The sequence below is a fragment of the Limulus polyphemus genome, unplaced genomic scaffold (genome assembly GCF_000517525.1).
Source record: "Limulus polyphemus unplaced genomic scaffold, Limulus_polyphemus-2.1.2 Scaffold397, whole genome shotgun sequence".
Taxonomy (NCBI): domain Eukaryota; kingdom Metazoa; phylum Arthropoda; class Merostomata; order Xiphosura; family Limulidae; genus Limulus; species Limulus polyphemus.
Genome location: NW_013666007.1, coordinates 569,982 through 588,724, shown reverse-complemented (window position 1 = coordinate 588,724; position 18,743 = coordinate 569,982). Strand labels below are relative to the sequence as shown.

Sequence of the window (18,743 nt, the reverse complement as noted above, 5' to 3'; positions counted from 1 at the left end):
ATACTCAACACATACAATTAGTTGTAAAAGATATGATTATTAAAAAAGGGTTACGTAGTTAGTTCTTCTCGACTGTGGGCGACTCCAGCCATTTGAAACAAAGGTAAAAAGAAATAGCCCTATTAGCAAAAAGAAAGGGACATTAAATTTTTAGGTCTTTAGTTATTACGAAGTTATAAATCGCTGTATAGAGACAATCAGTAGTTAACAGAGAGGTAGGAAGAGGGACTTTAACGTTACACATCTGTTGTTTTTTGGCTGCCCAATCTCTTTGGTAATATATGCAATCCATGATAATGTGTTCCGGATCTTCAAAATTTGAGCAATGGCTGCATTCACCATTGGGATGTGCTTTAATTTTGTAGAGATGTCCATTTAGACCTGTGCAATTAAAACGGAGGCGTGTTATAATATCTTCTTGGCGTCTATTCGTACATGCATACTTGATGTGAGAAGAAACAACAGGAACAATTTTCTTCTATATATTTGATTGTTTCACTGAATTCCATCTGTACTGCCAAGAATCTAAAATGAATTTATCGACTTGGCCATAGAGGTCACCAATTTCAACAGAAACGTTTTTGACCCCAGGATATGTTAACGCATCCATAGAAGTGCTAGTGGGATAGCAAACAGTTCAGCCTTATATACAGATGCAGGTGCAGTTTTAATGCTTTTCTGATGTTGAGATTTTTGATATAAAATGGCGAGGAATTAAAACTGGTAGACTTGGAGCCATCCGTAAATATACATGTATAGTCAGAGAAGCCTGTTAGTTTTCCTTAGCCAAGGAAAAAAGCAAGTAACTTTGCTCCCATTTTTTTCCAACATAATGTAGAGTGACGTCGACATCAGGGGTTGGAATTTCCCAAGGAGGAAAGGGAAAATATTAGTATTTACCAATGGATGAGGTTTACGGACGAGAAAAAGTCTGCAATTTTAACTGTCATTGGTGAGTTATTTCATTGAAAGGTTCCGCAATAATCTCTCCAATCCTTTTGAAAGAAATTAACGGGATAATCATTGTACAAAGACTTTGCTATAAATTTGAGTTGCATGTTCCGTCTCTGTAAGTCAAGGGGTAGGACGCCACAGTCTACTTCCATGGCTGATATAGGGGTGTGTTTCAATGTTCCACAACATAATCGCAAGCATCGATTTTGAATAACGTCCAGTTGTTTAAAGACTGAGTAACTCGCAGAATCATAGATTATACTGCCATAGTCAATAACGGATCGTATTAAGGTTTTATACACAAGTAATAGTTTTTTGGACGCTCTCCAATGTGTGCCCAACACACATTTAAGCAAATTGAGTCGTTTAGCACAAATTTGTATTGGATGACGGAGGCTAGTTGGTGGTTATTAAAAATAATTTCACTGTGTTTGAAGTACGAGAAAAGGGAGAACTACAGACTTTCGGGCTGAAACCGTAAAGCCCCATTTAAAAACCAATTGGCTAAATTATCCAGATTTGTTTGAAGACAGGTTTGGATATGATTAATATTACGACCAGGTTTCCAGAGGGCTAAATCATCAGCAAAAATACTATAATTCGTGCCATTACTAATAAAGGAAGAACTAACGTCATTAATCGTGAGAAGGAACAAAATAGGGCTAATAACACTACCCTGGGGAGTGCCATTTTCTGAGACTCTTTCCCAAGAGACGACTCCATTGACTCTGACCTTAAAGGATCTGTTTGAAAGAAATTATTTAATCCAGTTGAAGAGTTGGCCATCAAAACTGTAACTGTTGAGCTTATATGACAATCGTACTTTCCAGACCATATCGTATGCTCTTTCAATATCCAAGAACACAGACACTGCTTTACCTCTGTTGCACAATGATTTGTTGACATCTTCATGTAGCCATAACAGATGATCAAGCATAGACTTCTTCCAATGGAAACCAGACTGAAACTTGTCGAAAAGTCTTATGTTTTTCACAATACCAATGCAAACGGTTAGCAATCATTCGTTCTATAATTTTACACATAGTAGAAGTAAGAGCAATTGGTCGATACGATGTAACAGAGCTTGGATCCTTATCTGCCTTAGGGAGTGGGCAAACTGTTGCGTGCTTCCAGGCTGAAGGGAGGGTTCCTTCATTCCATATCTTATTGAAAAATTCCAGCAGTTTTACCAAAAAATTTAGAGAAAGATTTTTATAGATTTTATAAAGCATTCTATCGTCACCAGGAGCTGAGTTTTTAGACGTCTTTATTGCTTGTTTCATTTTACTGATATTGAATTTAGCATTCAACGCATTACTATTATTTGGCTTCTTAGTAATAGTGGTGGAATTGTCATGTTCAAATAATTTCTTATATTTCGAAAATTCGGTTGAATAATTGCCAGAACTGCTGATGTGGGCAAATTGATCAGCCAGCGCATTCGCCTTTTCAACATCCGTCAAATATGCTGATCCAGGAGTTTTAAGTGTAGGAATAGGGATAGAACCCCACCCTTCAAACGCTTCACGAATTTCCATATTTTACTTAAGTCTGATGAATGGTTTAAACGAGAGCAGTACTCACACCAGAATTGTTGTTGGAGTGCTCGAATTGTTCGTTGACAAATGACCTTCTGCTTTTTATATTCAATATAATCATCTAAGAGACGTGTTTTAAAAGCTTTCTTCCTACTCTTGTTTTTAGTTTAACTACTTTCTCACATTCCATATTCCAATAAGGGATTTGATGTTTGCCACCATCTGTAGTTGATTGTGGGATAAATTTCTCTGCTCCTTCCTAAATAATATTTACTAGACGGGGATATACAGATTCAACAGAAAAAAACATGTCTATGTTTTGAATGGAAGATTCGAGGAATGTACGGAAGTTGAAACAGTTTGCTTTGCTAAAGTTCCAGAAGGTCGTCGGACTCTTAACTTCAAAAGGAACTTTAACAGATGTAATTACTGGGAGATGATCACTTCCCAGGTCATCATCTATAACATCCCAGGTAGCAATACTAGCAAGTTTACTATCTACAATTGTTAGATCCTGAGCAGATAGATTAACCCAGACAATACATTTAACACCTTTTTTATCAGATTCCATAACTAGATCTCCGAGAATTTGATCTCGACAGTCAAATTTTGTTCCACCCCATAAAGGGTTGTGAGCATTAAAATCTCCACAAATGAGCATTTATGCTCCCACCTACCTCCACGTGTTTTCCACGTAGTATAGCTGCAACTAAGCATGCAACAACCCACTACCAATAGGAGTGTGACATGCCTCCTAGCACAACTGACTTCCACTATGCAATAGAACCCAATCTTCAGTTCCTGATTTAGTATGACAGAGATCAGTCATCTTGCTCACTGCCTATTTAATTTTGGTGTTCATTATCTTTTGAATTTCAGACTTTGCTTTCATTTCTGAACTCCAAAAAAGTTTTCTTTTTAGATTTTGTTTATAAACTTTTTTGTGTGGTTTCAGTACTGCTTCATGTTGATTTACTTTCATCTATTTTCACTGGAGGGTTCTTTCACTCAGTAAAATTAACATGAATTCACAGTTTCAAGTCACAACTACTAGTGCTTCATACTACTGGTGAAAAACAGCCTATCACAAAAGCTTCAGATTCAATGTTATTGGCTGAGGAAAATTTGGCCCTTGTCTGCTGCGAGATGGCTTCTTTCATGCAGCTGAGGGCACTCCTGTACACCACTTCTCCTCTTTATAGTGGAGCTGAAACAGGATGATGAGAATTTGGGCAGCCATTTTAACTCCCCCCCCCTTCTGTGCCATGCAGTCAACACACCATGACTTTCTCCTTTTCTGGAATTAGAATCACAGGTATGTTATGTTTTGTCTTTGTCCTCCATGTCCTATGACCCGTTCCCTTCCCTAATGTCTGATGCACCTATCACCAAATATTTTGTTCTTCCTCCTTTGCCCAATATTGGGGTCCATGCTGAGTGTTTCACCCAGCAATTACGTTTGGGGTTCAGCATGCTGCATCTACCATATGCGTTTGAGGCTCATGCATTAGCATATCATTGTTTAAAAACTTTTCATGTATTTGCTCCTCTCCTTTTGGGGTTGAGACCCTGATACCTATGTGCACTTTTCACAGGCACAATTTTCCCGCCTTCATCTGACCTTAAAACCTCTCCTACATTACCTTTCTTCCATACATTTTTTGTCTGAGGCTATCCATTTTTCCCCTGAGGGGTTTTTGGTGAATGCCTGTTCCTTCCTCCTGTCCATCTTGGAACACTTGTCTTCCTCTGCCCTGTCCCTCCACACATGGATCCTTTTTTGTTGGGACCTGTTAGGTACAGATGATCTTTTAACTCATCCCCCGCTGCATCTGTGTGAGATTTACACATAGCCCCCTTTTTACAGCAAACAGTTTTTGGAGTCTTTTTGATTCATTGGAGTCGAGAGTGGAAACCACCCATTTACATACTTCCTTCTCCTTGACCACACATATGTTATAACCTTCCCCAGCTCCAGTCCTTGTATCCCACCCCTCCTTACTCTCCATCACCTGTCCCTTCCTCATGGGTCACTCCTTCAGTGTACTATTGTTCACTGCCAACCTGCATGCCATCAATGGTCCCAGTGAATATCCTGTGGGATTTGGTCCAGTAGGGGCCAAACTGCTTCTTTATGCAGATATTTGGGAGACATTTACCACAAACCCATGGTTTCTTCTGGTCTTATCAGAAGGGCTATCTCTTCATTTCCTTTCACCTTCTCTCCTATCACCTATTCCTGTTCCTTCCCCCCTCCTCAGGATCTTTTTTCCAGCAAGTTTCTTTCTACAGCAGTTCAGGATCTTCTCCTCAAGGGTGCTATAGAACTGGTAGTTTCTACTCTTCCAGGTTTCTATTCCCATCTTTTGTGGTTCCCAAGAAGACTGGGGATTTGGGTCCTATTATAGATCTCTGCAGTCTGAACTGCTATATGGAAGTTCCTCGTTCACCATGGAGTCTTTTCTATCTCTTCGATGGGCTTTTACTCCAGGTCTTTGGATAATGAAACTCAATGTATCCGATGCTTACATTCATATCCCCATTTCCCCTGCATTCCATCGTTATCTTCACTTTGTCCATGGGGAATGTGTATATCACTTCCGAGCTCTCCCTTTTGGGCTGGCCTTGGCTCCCTATGTATTTTGTCAGGTGGTCAAATCCTTTGCCCAACTTCTTCATTTGCATGGACTTTGTTTCTATCATTACATGGATGACTGGCTCCTTCTAGCACCTTTGCTTTTGGCTTATTCCATCAACATGCACTCCTCAGGGAAGCTGCTCACACCAACTCAATACCTCTTTCATCTTGGAGTATTCTTCAATCCCCATCTCAGTCTGGCTCAGCCTTCTCCCCCTTAGACTGCATTCCATGGAGCTTATGATTCAAAGGCTCAATCCTTATCTCTTCTCCCTGTGTGAGAGATTCTTTCTCTTTTGGGGATTTGGGCTTCCTTGGAGGCCCTTATTCCCCTTGGCCATGCTCACATGCGATCTTTTCAGTGTGTACTTCATGTTCAGTGGAGCCTCACCAAGGATCCCCTGGATTACCTGGCATCTCTTCCTCCTTCCCTCCAGACCGATGTTGCCTGGTTGCTGGACTTGAACAACACATCAGCTGGTGTCCCTCTTTCTCCTCCATGACTGGAGGTGTATCTTTTTATGGATGCTTTCCTTTTGGGTTGGGGATATATTGCAATGCCATGGGTCTTTAGTCGAATTGAATTTTTATATCAATTTTCTGGAACTGCAGGCTGTTCATTTGGCACTGGCCCATTTCCTGCTGGCTTGTCTTTTACACCACTCAGCAAGGGGCACCTGGTCACGGTATCTGTGTTTTCACACATTGGATAAGTTGTTCTCAGCTCACAGCCATCGTATTTGTTTTCTGGCTTGTCATATCCTGGGTGCTCTCTGTCTTGTCATGGATTAATTATCCCATTCCAACCACATTCGCCCCACAAAGTGGTCCCTCGATCCTCAGGTTTTCAAATGGCTATGTTCTCAGGTGAGTACTCTCTGGCTGGATGCTTTTCTAGCTATCTGAATACCAAACTCCCTCTGTTTTGGTTCCATATTCCTCATCCTTCAGCTTTAGTGATAGATACCTTCATTCAAAATTGGATGGGCCTCTACATTTATGCCTATTCCCCCATCTATCTTCTTCCCAGAGTCCTATCTATTATCCAAACCACTCTGTGTCAAGTCATTCCAGTGGCTCCATTCTGGCCAGCTCAACCTTGGTTCCCACTACTTTCCCTCTTCAGTTTCACCACTGTTACCTCTTCCTCTCTCCCCTTTCCTCCTCCATCAACCTCATTTGACAATGCTTCATTCATCTGTCTCCACACTCCAGCTTCATGTATGGCTTTTTTCTGGTCTATTGAGAGACGTTCTGGACTTTCCACCCAGATAGCATCCTTACTTTCCCACTGTGTCCACCCCTCTTCTGTGTCAGTGTACCAGGAAAAGTGGCATATTTTTTGCCATTGGTCTCCATTGGGGATTCATCCCTTTTTTATCTTCTGTCCCTCACCTATCTAAATTTTTAACCTGACTTTTTGACAGTGGTCTTTCTGTTTCGACTGTTGTCAGTTATAGAGCAATGTTATTCTATAACTTTCGTTTTTCTCATTTCTGCCAGGTATTTTCCTTTCCTGTTATTTTTTATATGTTTCATTCCTCTCACCTTCATCATCAGCTTTGACCCACACCCTTACAGGATTGGGATCTTAATGTTGTCCTGCATGCCCTTTCCCTCCCTCCATTCGAACCATTGGCTTCATGTTCCATATATCATCTATCCTTAAAAACCTTTTCCTTCCTCATGTTTGCCTGTGGACATTGACAGTCAGTTGCTAACTCGCACTGTTGAAATGGAGTGTTCCACAAGACTACTTGTAGGTTCATCCTTGAAGTGTCTTGCTTCATAAATATGTTTGTCCTGGACCATCCACTCATGGACTAACAGGCGTAAAGGAGAAGGGATTGCTGCCCTTTCCTGTCATTCCCTTGATTGTATAAACCGGGTACAGTCTGCTTTTCAAAATAGGGTTTCACTATCATCCACTGCACTTTCTCTGGTGCTGTGTTCCTCTAAGCTCTCCAACGCATTTTCTCTCTTCCTCTAGTGGAGTATGGGAGTCCTTACCACTAGCTGCTTTGGTGGTAGACCATTGAGACTTCCTCTTGTGTGTGCTTAATTCCACTCAGTTGAGAGTAGGAAGGTGGGGTTCTGTTGGTGTAGGTGGTGTAACTATCCTCCTACTGTGGATCTGACGTACAATTTCAGATGTTGTCTGGTGTGGACTGGATTTTTCCATCACAAAGCAATATGCAGCTCACCCTTATGATTGGGAATCCTCCTTCCTACCACTGCCTGGATGTTGATTCTTGAGCAACTGGTGTTGGTTGGAGCTGGACCAGTTAACATAAGTCCTCAGTTGTGAGTGGGCTGGGACCCTCCTTTTACCACAGACTAGATGATACATTCTCAATGCCACACGGTTTTGGAGTGGAGTTGACCCTCCATGTTGCATTTCCATCTTCCTACCATCATAAAGATGTCAGTTCCTGGGGGGTACATGTGTTGGGCATGTTGGATATGCACACATGATGACTTGGGTTCTCGGAATGGCACTCCTTCTTCCTTTTTTGTTTCTGTGTCTGAAATGAATGTTAGAGGGGCCCTCCTCCTACCATGGCCAGTAGATCCTATCATGGTGTCACTGGTTTTGGACTGGAGTTGATTTGCCACTTATGGTCTGATGCTCCCTAACCACTCTACACCAAAGCCACTTTTTTCTTTTCAGATGTGCCTTTTTTCCACCTATTTCATGTCATATTATTTCATCAAGGGCAAAGAGTATACCTGGTTCAAATGTGATGTGGTCTCCCATGAGTGTGTTTCTTATACATTGAGATGACACACTCCTTGGGGGACTCTTCTAGATAACCTTTACACCAGTCCCTCCACCTGATCAATGTGGGATTCTAGCTATTTTATGAGCAGAGGTAAGTTATCGTATTGGGAGTTAATATTTTCCTACATTGAAAATATATTTCCTCTCACATTTCCCACCCGTACTCCTCATTTCTGGTGTGTTTTTTTTGTGTGTAATCTCGAGGTGAAGATTGGGTTCTACTGCATAGAGGGACTTAGCTGTGATAGAAGGGTTTGTCACACTCCTATTGGTGGAGGACTGTCATATGTTAATTTGTATGCTTAAACTCAACTGAACCACGTAAAACTAGCTGAGAGTTTTAAGGCTAATGGCGAGTAAACATTTGTACACTAGAGGGCAGTCAAGTCGAGAATAGCTGTAATTATGAGAAAAGGTAAGTATCTATCAGAAATATATTTTCAGTGTAGGAAAATATTAACATTCTGGATACATTATCTAGAATAAAACATGCTCTTAAAACTTGATTTGATTTTCTTCAGTTAATTAATTCTCTTAAAAACTTGATACTGACATTTTCACATTGCACATTTAAAATCTGAACATCAAACAATCAATTGTTTTAAAGTGTTGATGTATTTTTTATTTCTAGAGAGAGAAACTGTTCCACTGCCATGCAAATAGCTAAGGAAGAGTTTAATATTCCAATTCTACTCAACCCAGAAGATATTGCTAGCCCAAATCTGGATGAACTGTCCGGAATGACTTACTTATCCTATTTCATGAAGGAAAACAGTCCAGGGTATAAGTCCACTTTAAATTGGGTGCAGAAAAAACTTCCAGACTTAAACATTCAAAATTTCACTGTAAGTTTTACTTGTTTTTCTTTTCTTTATATTCATATCAGTACTCATTCTACATTAAAATTCAGAAAAACCTATCTTATTAATATTAATAATTTTACTGTATATTATAAATGTACTTACCTAATTCTCTTCATAAATATATGTTCAGTCTTAAATCCTTGTTTTTATTAAATTACATGGATCATTACCATACATTAGTAATAAGTGAAAAAAATTAAGAAATTAGTAACTTTTTTTTGGCATTATTTCATTATTTGTTACATCTCTCAATCCACTTTGGACATAAATTATTTAGAATGGGTTATGTAGCACATTAAAATGAGCTGTATAATAATTACACTGTGAATATCATAATAAAGACTTTTATAGATTAGTAAACAGCAAATGGTACTCACTACTTATATTTAAAGTTATATTGGACTGTTTCTGTTTAAAATAATGATTGTATTGTTACAGAATGTTTTTATTTGCAGTCATTTTACAGTGAACTTAACAACAAGTTGGGACAGTATTTCTGAAACAAGTAGTTAAATATGATAGATTTTCTCAAAGTTACATACAGGGCTGGACAAACCAGGTGACTGCTCTGGGGGTGCAAAATGCCTCTCATAAAATTTATCAATGGCATGAATATAATCTTTAGGACATGCTTTAAAAGTACCCAATAGTGGTATGAAAATGTTGAGAATTTGGCATGTAAAGTCAATGAAGAGAAAAAAAAATCGAATAAAGAGGATGAAAAATGTAGGAAATGTATAGGGCAACAATGTTTATTCTGCCTGGGGTGTCATTTTTACTAAGGCTGGTTCTGGTTATATAATGCTGCATGCTGTAGAGAATTTCCTAAGGATCATTGCCCCATTGCAGTATGTCTAAAATTGGGTTTTGATACCCATGATGGGCAGAGGATGGATAACCCATTGTATAGCTTTGTACTTATCTACAAACAAACAAACATAAGCATTAGGAGTACCAAGAACTTCAATGTACTACATCAGTAACTTGTCTGAAAACTTGAAGTAATGGACAAACATTTGATTTGTAAAATACTGGATAATAAGGAGAAGCTTACAAGCAGACATACAAAAACAAGTTTACTTGTTGTATGTTGAACAGAAATTTATTTTTAAACATGAAAATTTATTTATGCAGACTGACTGGAATGATGGCTTAGCTTTGTGTGCCTTAGTTCATTCACTGGGAGCCAGCATACCAGGATATTCTCATCTCAGTCAAGAGCGATCAGCATGGGAGAAAAACTTGAAATTTGGTAACCTTTATGCTTATTTTACTTAGTTTTGCTGTCTATTTAGAAAATACATTCCTTACTAAAAATATGACACTGCTATAAGCTCTTGTAGTTAGCATTCAGAGTTCCCCTCAAAAGGATATAAAGCTGTGTTTGCATAGAAAAAGATCCGTGTTTTCTTAATCTATGATAAACCTGAAATTAGTCTGAAACTGATGCAAATCGCTTTATAGCATGTGTTGTACTGATTTTCCTTACAGTTCAAAATGTTTCTTAGCAAGTAATCTAAGAGTATTGTAGCAAATACTATCATCCTACTTGATATCGGAGCATATTTTTGTAAGCTATATTTTTAATGCTGTAATTTGTATGTTAGCTAGAAGGTGCATGATGTTAAGATCGGCCTAGAAAACCTAGAAAGTTCTAAGATGACATCAGATTTTTCTTGCACATTTGAAGCTAGAGTATAAATACAAGATATGTGAAATGTGTAGAGTAAGTTGATTGATAGTCAAGGAAATAGTAAGTAGAGTTTGTTTTCAAGGTAGAGAGTTATTTCAAGAAGATAGTAGAATGAAACAGTCATCACTATTAGCCATTGTAGTTACCTTGTGGAAGTAAGATGATTCGTTTTACATTAGTCTTAGTTTGTTAGAAAAACTTGAATGTCATTTGTAACATAGGCCTACAAACATTTACAAAAGTTGACAAGTGTTCAGTCTTGTAGAAACATGAAAGAAAGAAAGAAATAATTTAATTTGTGATTGCTATGTGGACTGGAATTTGAGTTGTTTTTACCAGATAAAAAAAAAGAACCTTCCAGCAAGAGAGCAACGTTATGACAATATATTTTTATATATCAATTTAACATCAGTATGAGTTCAGCAAATGTATCACACACCTGAGTAATATCAGGACAAGTATCAGATACAACTGCAAATTAACATGATAAAATAATATATACTTGGATTGTATGAAGACAGTTACAGAGGGTTAATCACACACTGTTTGAAAAATTTGTAGGTGCTAATGCAGTGGCATACCACAGCAGATTCAAGCTGTGGTGTTATGGACAACATGTTTAGCACCAATATAAGTGGTCCAAAGCAAACTCCCAACCATTCATAATTGCAGTGCTGCTACAGGTAAATTTATGGTTGGAGTTACATGAAAATTATTTTCAAATAGAAACATTCATAGAGCAAAATTATTAAATGATGTAGAGCTAAAGGAAACAACATTTTAAAGAAGGGAGTCTTTAATGTTTTTCTTAGAAATGTAAAATTTACACAGCAAAATAATTAGAACAATACTGGACTCCAGGACTCTCACCCCAAGTGAATCTGGAGCAATGCTGTCATTTGCAGAGTGAAAGCTATGGTTGGGAAAGACAACCCTATGACATATTTTTGTGAATAAACAAGATAATGAAGATTTGAAGCTAATGAAGGCACACAAGTAAATGAGAAACAAAAATTCTAGCCACTCCTAAAAATTAGTAGCTATTTTCATGAGAAAGGAAAATTTTTTGTAAACAAAATTTTTATCTGTTCTTATGGGGAAATCTTGGAAAACAATTTCTTGCTGTGAGAATTTTTATGTAAACAACAAAAATTCAGCAATAAAATAATAGTTTTAGCACTTTATCTTCATCTACATATTTTCCATTTAAGAATATCTGGAAATGCTGATTATCATTTTATTCAGATTGCATTATTTTGTCTGTAAAATCCAGTCATGCCCCCCCCCCCCCAACTATAGGTGCTTCGCTTCACTCCTGCTGGAATAACAGCAGTTCCATTCAACCTGTCAAGTCCCCTAGTGCAGCTCTTATAGACTTTTGTGCCGTGCCTTTGGCATACATATACATGATCGAGGCAGACATACACATTGGAGGATTTGTGGAAAGTTAGTCAAGATGTATGGTCCTTTCACAAGAGATTGTTATCATGTAAATTGGGTATCAAGCAGTAGTGTGCAATCTTGGACATCAGTTTGTAAACAATGATGGAGAAAGTAGTTATAAGAGCAGCATTGGACCTATAACATCACTGTTAGTAGCCTCAATATAGCAAGCACCTATGTAGTACCTGAACAAATATATCATGTACCTTTGTTGTGTCAGGAGAAGAATGTCATAGAGCTGTGTAGTATCAGGGCAAGTATTTTCTTTTATAACTGTGTATTTTCAATTTCAGTAGAAAACTTATAAGGGTGATAGGTTTTATACTGTTTAAGAAATTTTAGGATTGTTATTATTCAACTTGGAAATGTAATGTGCTTCATATACTTACTTTGGTGTTAAAGATAGTGTTTCAATCTTGTATCACACAAGTTTTCCAGATCTTTTGTTTTTATTTTTAATATCAAATACTGGAGGATGAAACTTATTACATCTTCCAAATTGAAGGTTGTGTACTAAAGTCATTGCATTAATTATTAATTTAGATTTTTTTTTTCAAATGTTTGTCAAATTCTATATCAGATATTCATGTTTATATCTGTTTGGTTTTTTTACAGAGGAAAATTTTTAAATTAGTTTTTTTTATATGTGTTTCACATGTTCTTGCTTATGAATAATTGTTATCAATTAACCTTTGTGCTGACTGTTAATTGAGTACAGGTTCAATTTTGACTCAAGATAAAGTATTTCATTCCCCCTTACCTGGCATGACCTGGTGTTAGGGTGTTATACCCACAATCTGTGAGTTGTGGGATTGAAACATTTCATTAAACATGTCCACCACTTGCTCATTGGTAAAGAATAGTCCAAGAGTTGGTGGTGGGATGTATTGACTATCTGTCGCATCTAGGCTATCATTTCATAAAAATATATGTAAAAATATTTAATGTAGGTATGAATGGTGGAAAGTACTTGGGAGTGGAACCACTTCTGACAGCCAGAGAAATGGCAGATCCAGAGGTTGAGTACCTAGGTACAATGGCCTATATCTCTCGCTTTCAGTGGATTAGACCACGAAAACGACCCAGTGAAAAGATCAGCATTATGGGAATTGACTTGAATACTGTTCACATAAATAAACCTGTAAGTTTTAGCTTTTAATATGGTTCATTTGAAGTTTAAACCTCAAAATACTTTACTTATTGTGATTTACAAATTAACATTTGTAGTTTTGTCTATGTTTAACAATCTTCATTTAAGTACCAAAATATAAGAAAGTTAAGTTCTTGTGAGGAATGTGATTAGTAATTGACTCGGACAAAGTTTCCATCACCTGGGTACAGTTCTGTTATATTTCTTAATTTTTTAATACCCATGTTAGCCTTCACTTACAGTATTGCATGACTATTTTCTAGATCTCAAAAGATTCATGAACATAATGGAATGTCAAAATTAATTAAAAGGGAAATGGATATTGATGTGGTAATCTCAGTTTTCCATTTCTTGGACTTGGGATCAATCCCAAGATCTCAAAAATATGAGATGAGTGCTCTTCCAACTGAGCTAAAGAGTTAACCCACTAGTAATTACTACTACATACTTCTCGTCTCACAAACAAATCATGCCTTTGTGTCAGGGTCATGGGTCAACTACTACTTGGGCACCAGTTTTTCTGTGGTCATTTTATTTTTTTACAATTACCTTGGTTCAGATTCAAGCCCAAGACCTCTTGATTGCAGATGATCTCAAGTGCTATACCAAGTGAGCTAAAGGGTTCACCCACTAGCAGTTGCTATTAAGGCAGTTTTCAACAACTCAAATTACCACACTGATACACCTTAAATAGAAAATTAAAATTGGCCATTGTTTTTCATGCTTTGGAAATTGAGTTTGAAATAACAATGGGCGTACAGCAACTTCCTAGTCAAAACTGTAAAATAAAAATTAAATTTTTAGAATTTCAGTTTTTGATTGGTTAAATTTCTATATAAAGTTTCTAACTAAAATGTTTGATGAAATAAAATATATTTAAAATTTTCATTAAAATTAAGCCAAATAGGTGTTAAATGTCTTAGTAATAACATTTAAGCTTTAAATATAGGATGTATAAATATCTGCAACTTAAGTGTGAAAACAAAATAATTGATCGATATGTAGGCCTTCACATAATTTATTAGTGTAAGTGAAGTTCAGTACCACATTCATAATATCTGAAGTGAAGTTAAGGATCATTCAGACAGAGCAAGATAGTCTATTTATGTAAAAAGTATGAAATAAGTACATTTTTCAAAACATATATGGGGTAATTCATCAGGAGGAAAAAAAAGTTTTATAATATATATTAAAAACATGGTAATACCAAAAAACATCTTTAATATGGTCACTTCAGAATTTCCTTAAATTCCATCATCAACATTAATATAAAAAAAAATTAGTTCATAATATTCGAACTACAAAAACAACATTAGCATTTACTGAGTTTTTGTATTCAATCGGAAGTTTAGAAAGAACAGATTTAAACGGTAACAATATAATGGAATGTAACAGTAATACCAAAAACGTTATAGTGTTACCATTTAAGTCTGTTCTTTCTAAATTTCCAATTGAATACAAAAATTCACTCAATGCTAATGTTGCTTTTTGTAGTTTGATTATTATGAACTAATTTTTTTTTAGATATTAACACTGATGATGGAATTTAAGGAAATTCCGAAATGTCCATATTAAAGATGTTTTTTGATATTATTGGGTTTTTAATATTTATGTATGTGGTGATTGGAATTTTCTGTATTTATTTATGACAAGACATTACTGTTATTAAGTAATGTCATATTACATGTATTTTTCATAAAAATGAACTTATGGGTTTAATTAGTATTGTATAATAATAGAAGTTGTGCCTTTTCAAGCATTTTAGCATACATGGCATGAAAGATTCAGTCAGATTTAGGGAAATGGTATTTTAAATGCTGTAAAATAATCATTATAAAGTAGTAAGGAGTACAGTAATACTACCCTCTAGACTGTCCCAAGCACTAAACTATTATGTTGTTGTTGTTTTTTTGCAAGTTACTTAAATTTCGTCAGCCTGTATTGTGAAAGCTGAAAATCATTACTGCTTGGACTGTTGTTCACACTCTCCAGTGAATATGAATAACTTGTGATTTGATATCAGTATAAACTTAACAAAGCCACTAGCTTTTGTAATGAAGCAATTTTTATAGATATGCTCAATATTTTATTATGATCTTCAATACTGAAATATTTAATCTACTATATGAAGATTTTTTTACTGATCTGCTGAATACTGTACGTTAGTATAATGAAAGAAACAGTATGTATTACACATAGACACAGTAGTGGATTAACATATAGACCACCTAGGGCCCCAGCCATACAGGGGCCCCGATGGCCACCCAAGTAAAAAACTATGTGGTTCATAAAAGTAGAAGAATAGAGGCAAGAGTGAGTTATTATTATTATTATGTTATCATTATTCCGAAATATTACCTGGGCCTAGGTCCCCACTAAACCTCAATCCAGTTCTGCATACAGACATGCATATTATATTCATATTTTTTTAATTTATTATTTCTTTATGGAAGTTGTTTTGGTAATAAAAGTGACATTATACTTCACTTCTTATACAAAATATGCTATTTCTATGCTGCTTGTACTGTAAACAATTATTCAAAAACTTTTGTAATTGCTGGCCCATTTCTTTTGTTATCTGGTAATGTATAATTTGTTTTGCCTAATAAAACTACATCACTCCTTAACTTCTGATAAACACCAGTGTTCTTGAAGACACCTGATATGCATTCCAGAATTCCTGTAATTTTCAGCATATCTATTTATAGAAAAAATATAGTTAATGCATCACATAACAAAGAAATTGTTCAGTTTTAATGACGATAGATACCATGTTTGAACTTGTAATTTTCTGCTGTTTCACTTATTTTTTGTTTATTTTATTAAAGTGAAAATATATACCTTACATAGTAATAACCTGAATATTAGTCAAAATTTATTAGTAAGACACATATACAATAAGCATTTTTGTAATTTTAAAACTCCATTAAAATCATTTTTAGTCATTATACATAAAAATAATATTTATGAAAAATGTCATTAGAAATTTCTAGAATGGATAAAAAGTTGGATATTAACTAGGAAAATACCTCCAAAGAAAATCTCCTTGTGGTAAATTTCAGTTATCAGCAATTATTTATGAATTTTATAACAGATATTATAGAACTTTATGTTGGTTTCTTGAGAGATTCAAGTGTTTGTACATTATTAGAATCACATTCAACTTCACAATGGTAAGTCTGCATAGTGTATTTAGCAGAGTGAAAATATTATTTTCATGTGAAATACATATATAACATTTAAGGACAACAACAAACCTGTTGGTCCATCTAGACTGTCCCAACCACTAGACTAAACTATATAAAGAAACAGCAAATAAATCATAGCCAGCCCTTGTAATTCAAATATTTATCAAGTTTTTCTTTAAACTACCTTAAATTTTCTGTTTCCATCACATCTGAAGGCAACTCATTCCAAAGTCCAACTATTATGCTAGTAAAGTAAAATACTTAGCTGAAGATGACTCCTATCCTGCCAAAATTTATATTTTTGTGTCCTAAAGATGCACATTTGAAGTAAAACACGTCAAACATGTTGAGAAAATAGTTCTCTTCATTTATTCCTGAAAAACAATTCAATGCATTTATTTAGTACAGTACCATACTGTCAGTCTCTTACACAACTTATGGTGTCCACAGTTGTGTCATTAAATATTACTGTCATTTTTAATGTGAACATCTTAGTTTGTTCTAATCAGCTGAACATTTATATAAATGTGTAAACTCAGTAATGTGGCAATAAATCACATTAGAATATTTTCATAGAGAATCTAAAATCAACTGGGAGAAGCAAACAAAAAGGAAGGCCTTTTATCATTTATACAACATTAATGTTGGCTATTAGTATTAGCACTCATAGGAGCAATGCAGTCAGAATATCACATATTTTAACATTTATGTATTCAACTAACTGCATTTCTATCACTTCACATATTCCTAATAACTTTACTGATGACAGAAGTTACTTAGAGGGGTTTGCTTACTTAGAAAACAATAAAATACATTTATTTAGTACAGCACCATACAGTCATATCTTTGTTACAGATAATGTACACAACTGTGATTGGAGCAGTGGCTGCTAAGCTGTCCTATAGCTTCCTCTTCTGACACAGTTGCACTGTCCTCCAACAAACCACATTATAGATAAAGATTTAGCAATTCAACAAGATAATTTTAATGCCTAAACCTGTTTAACACTATTATCAAAACAAATTTGTAGGGTGGATATATTACTTACCTCCTACACAAGTCCTACTATTCTCACCTTTAAATACAAGAAAAGATGATGCATTGACACTATCAGTTCCCTTAACAACCTTGCCCAACTCAAGTAACAGCGCACTGTTTGGATGGCTTAAGGGACTGATCAACCAGAACACTAAGATTTTTTTAAGAACACTGTTAATGTTCTTCCCATCACACTAATAATTATACTTATAATTCAAATTATGATAATCCACATGTATTACTTTGCATTTATTATAATAAAACGTCATATGCCATTTATTTGCCAAACTCACCAAAGGATGTAAGTACTTTTGTAAAGCAGCAATCTCCTCCTCACAGCTAGCAACATCAAAGACCTTTATCATTCACAAATTTAAATATTTTATTAACCATTACTTCATCTATGTCATTAATGTAAATCAAAAAGAGGCTAAGGCCCTAATGCTGAGCCCTGAGATACCTGACTTGTGACATTAATCTAGTTGAACTGAACTCCATTTGTAATAACCCTCTGCTTTCTTCCATCCAGCCTCTTTTATACTCAATAGCCAATTTTTAACGAACCTTTTATTTAGCACCTTGTCAAATGCTTTCTCAAAATCCAGATACACCATATCCACACTCTTACCCTCATCTACACAAGCTGTAACCTCTTTTAAGAATGTCAAAAGATTACTAAGGTAAGATTTTCCTCTAGTGAAACCATGTTGGTTATCCATAAAAATTTTATACTTTTTAAAATGTTTTCCAAAACATCTTTTATCAGACTTTCAAAAACTTTTCCACCATTGATGTAAGACTGATAGGCCTATAATTACCAGGACAGTTTTTGTCACCTCTCTTGAAAAGAGTAGTAACATTAGCTAACTTGCAAAGTCATTATTAGCAACTGTATCTCTTGCATGTAAAAGCTTACGTTCCTTTGTCAGATGGCTAGTCTAGAACTTGACCTTAAATGTCAAAGGTCCAGATTAAAAATATACGGTCAATGTAATCTAATTGGTCAGAAGGACAGCCATTAAACAAAAGAATGTATTTTTTTTTCTGAAACATATTTCTTTTTTCATGCAAAAGAACTTATAGAAATATCAGAAAATGCTTTAAATACATAAATATAAACAGATAAACTTTTCCTGAGGAATTATGTTTATTTACTATTACCATTAAAGTACAAAATGGTTTTAGAAGGACTTCATTATTAATAACTGCATGTGTTCATTTTTGTTTTTCTCTTTCAGGCACATTTTAAGATTAACATATTGGATGAAATGGTAGACTCAAAAAAAATCAAAGCTGAAGTTAAAAGCTCTTCAGGAAAAATTGACTGTCGACTAAGCTTAAACAGAACAGGTGGAACTGGAACTTTTATCCCTGTAGAAACAGGCATGCATGAAGTAAGTTATGGAAAGTATTAGAAAATTTCAGCCAGAATATATATATATATATATATATATAT

General features: G+C 35.5%; 1 protein-coding gene across 1 annotated transcript in view; it reads left to right on the top strand.

Annotated features, from left to right (window-relative positions):
• The window catches only part of LOC111085450 (filamin-B-like), a 58,952-nt gene that overhangs the window by 33,873 nt on the left and 6,336 nt on the right, over positions 1-18,743 (top strand). The window contains exons 4-7 of the mRNA XM_022384063.1: positions 8,544-8,757; positions 9,910-10,027; positions 12,862-13,052; positions 18,526-18,681. Of these exons, the coding sequence (XP_022239771.1) occupies positions 8,544-8,757; positions 9,910-10,027; positions 12,862-13,052; positions 18,526-18,681 (679 nt within the window). The remainder of the gene's footprint in view (positions 1-8,543; positions 8,758-9,909; positions 10,028-12,861; positions 13,053-18,525; positions 18,682-18,743) is intronic.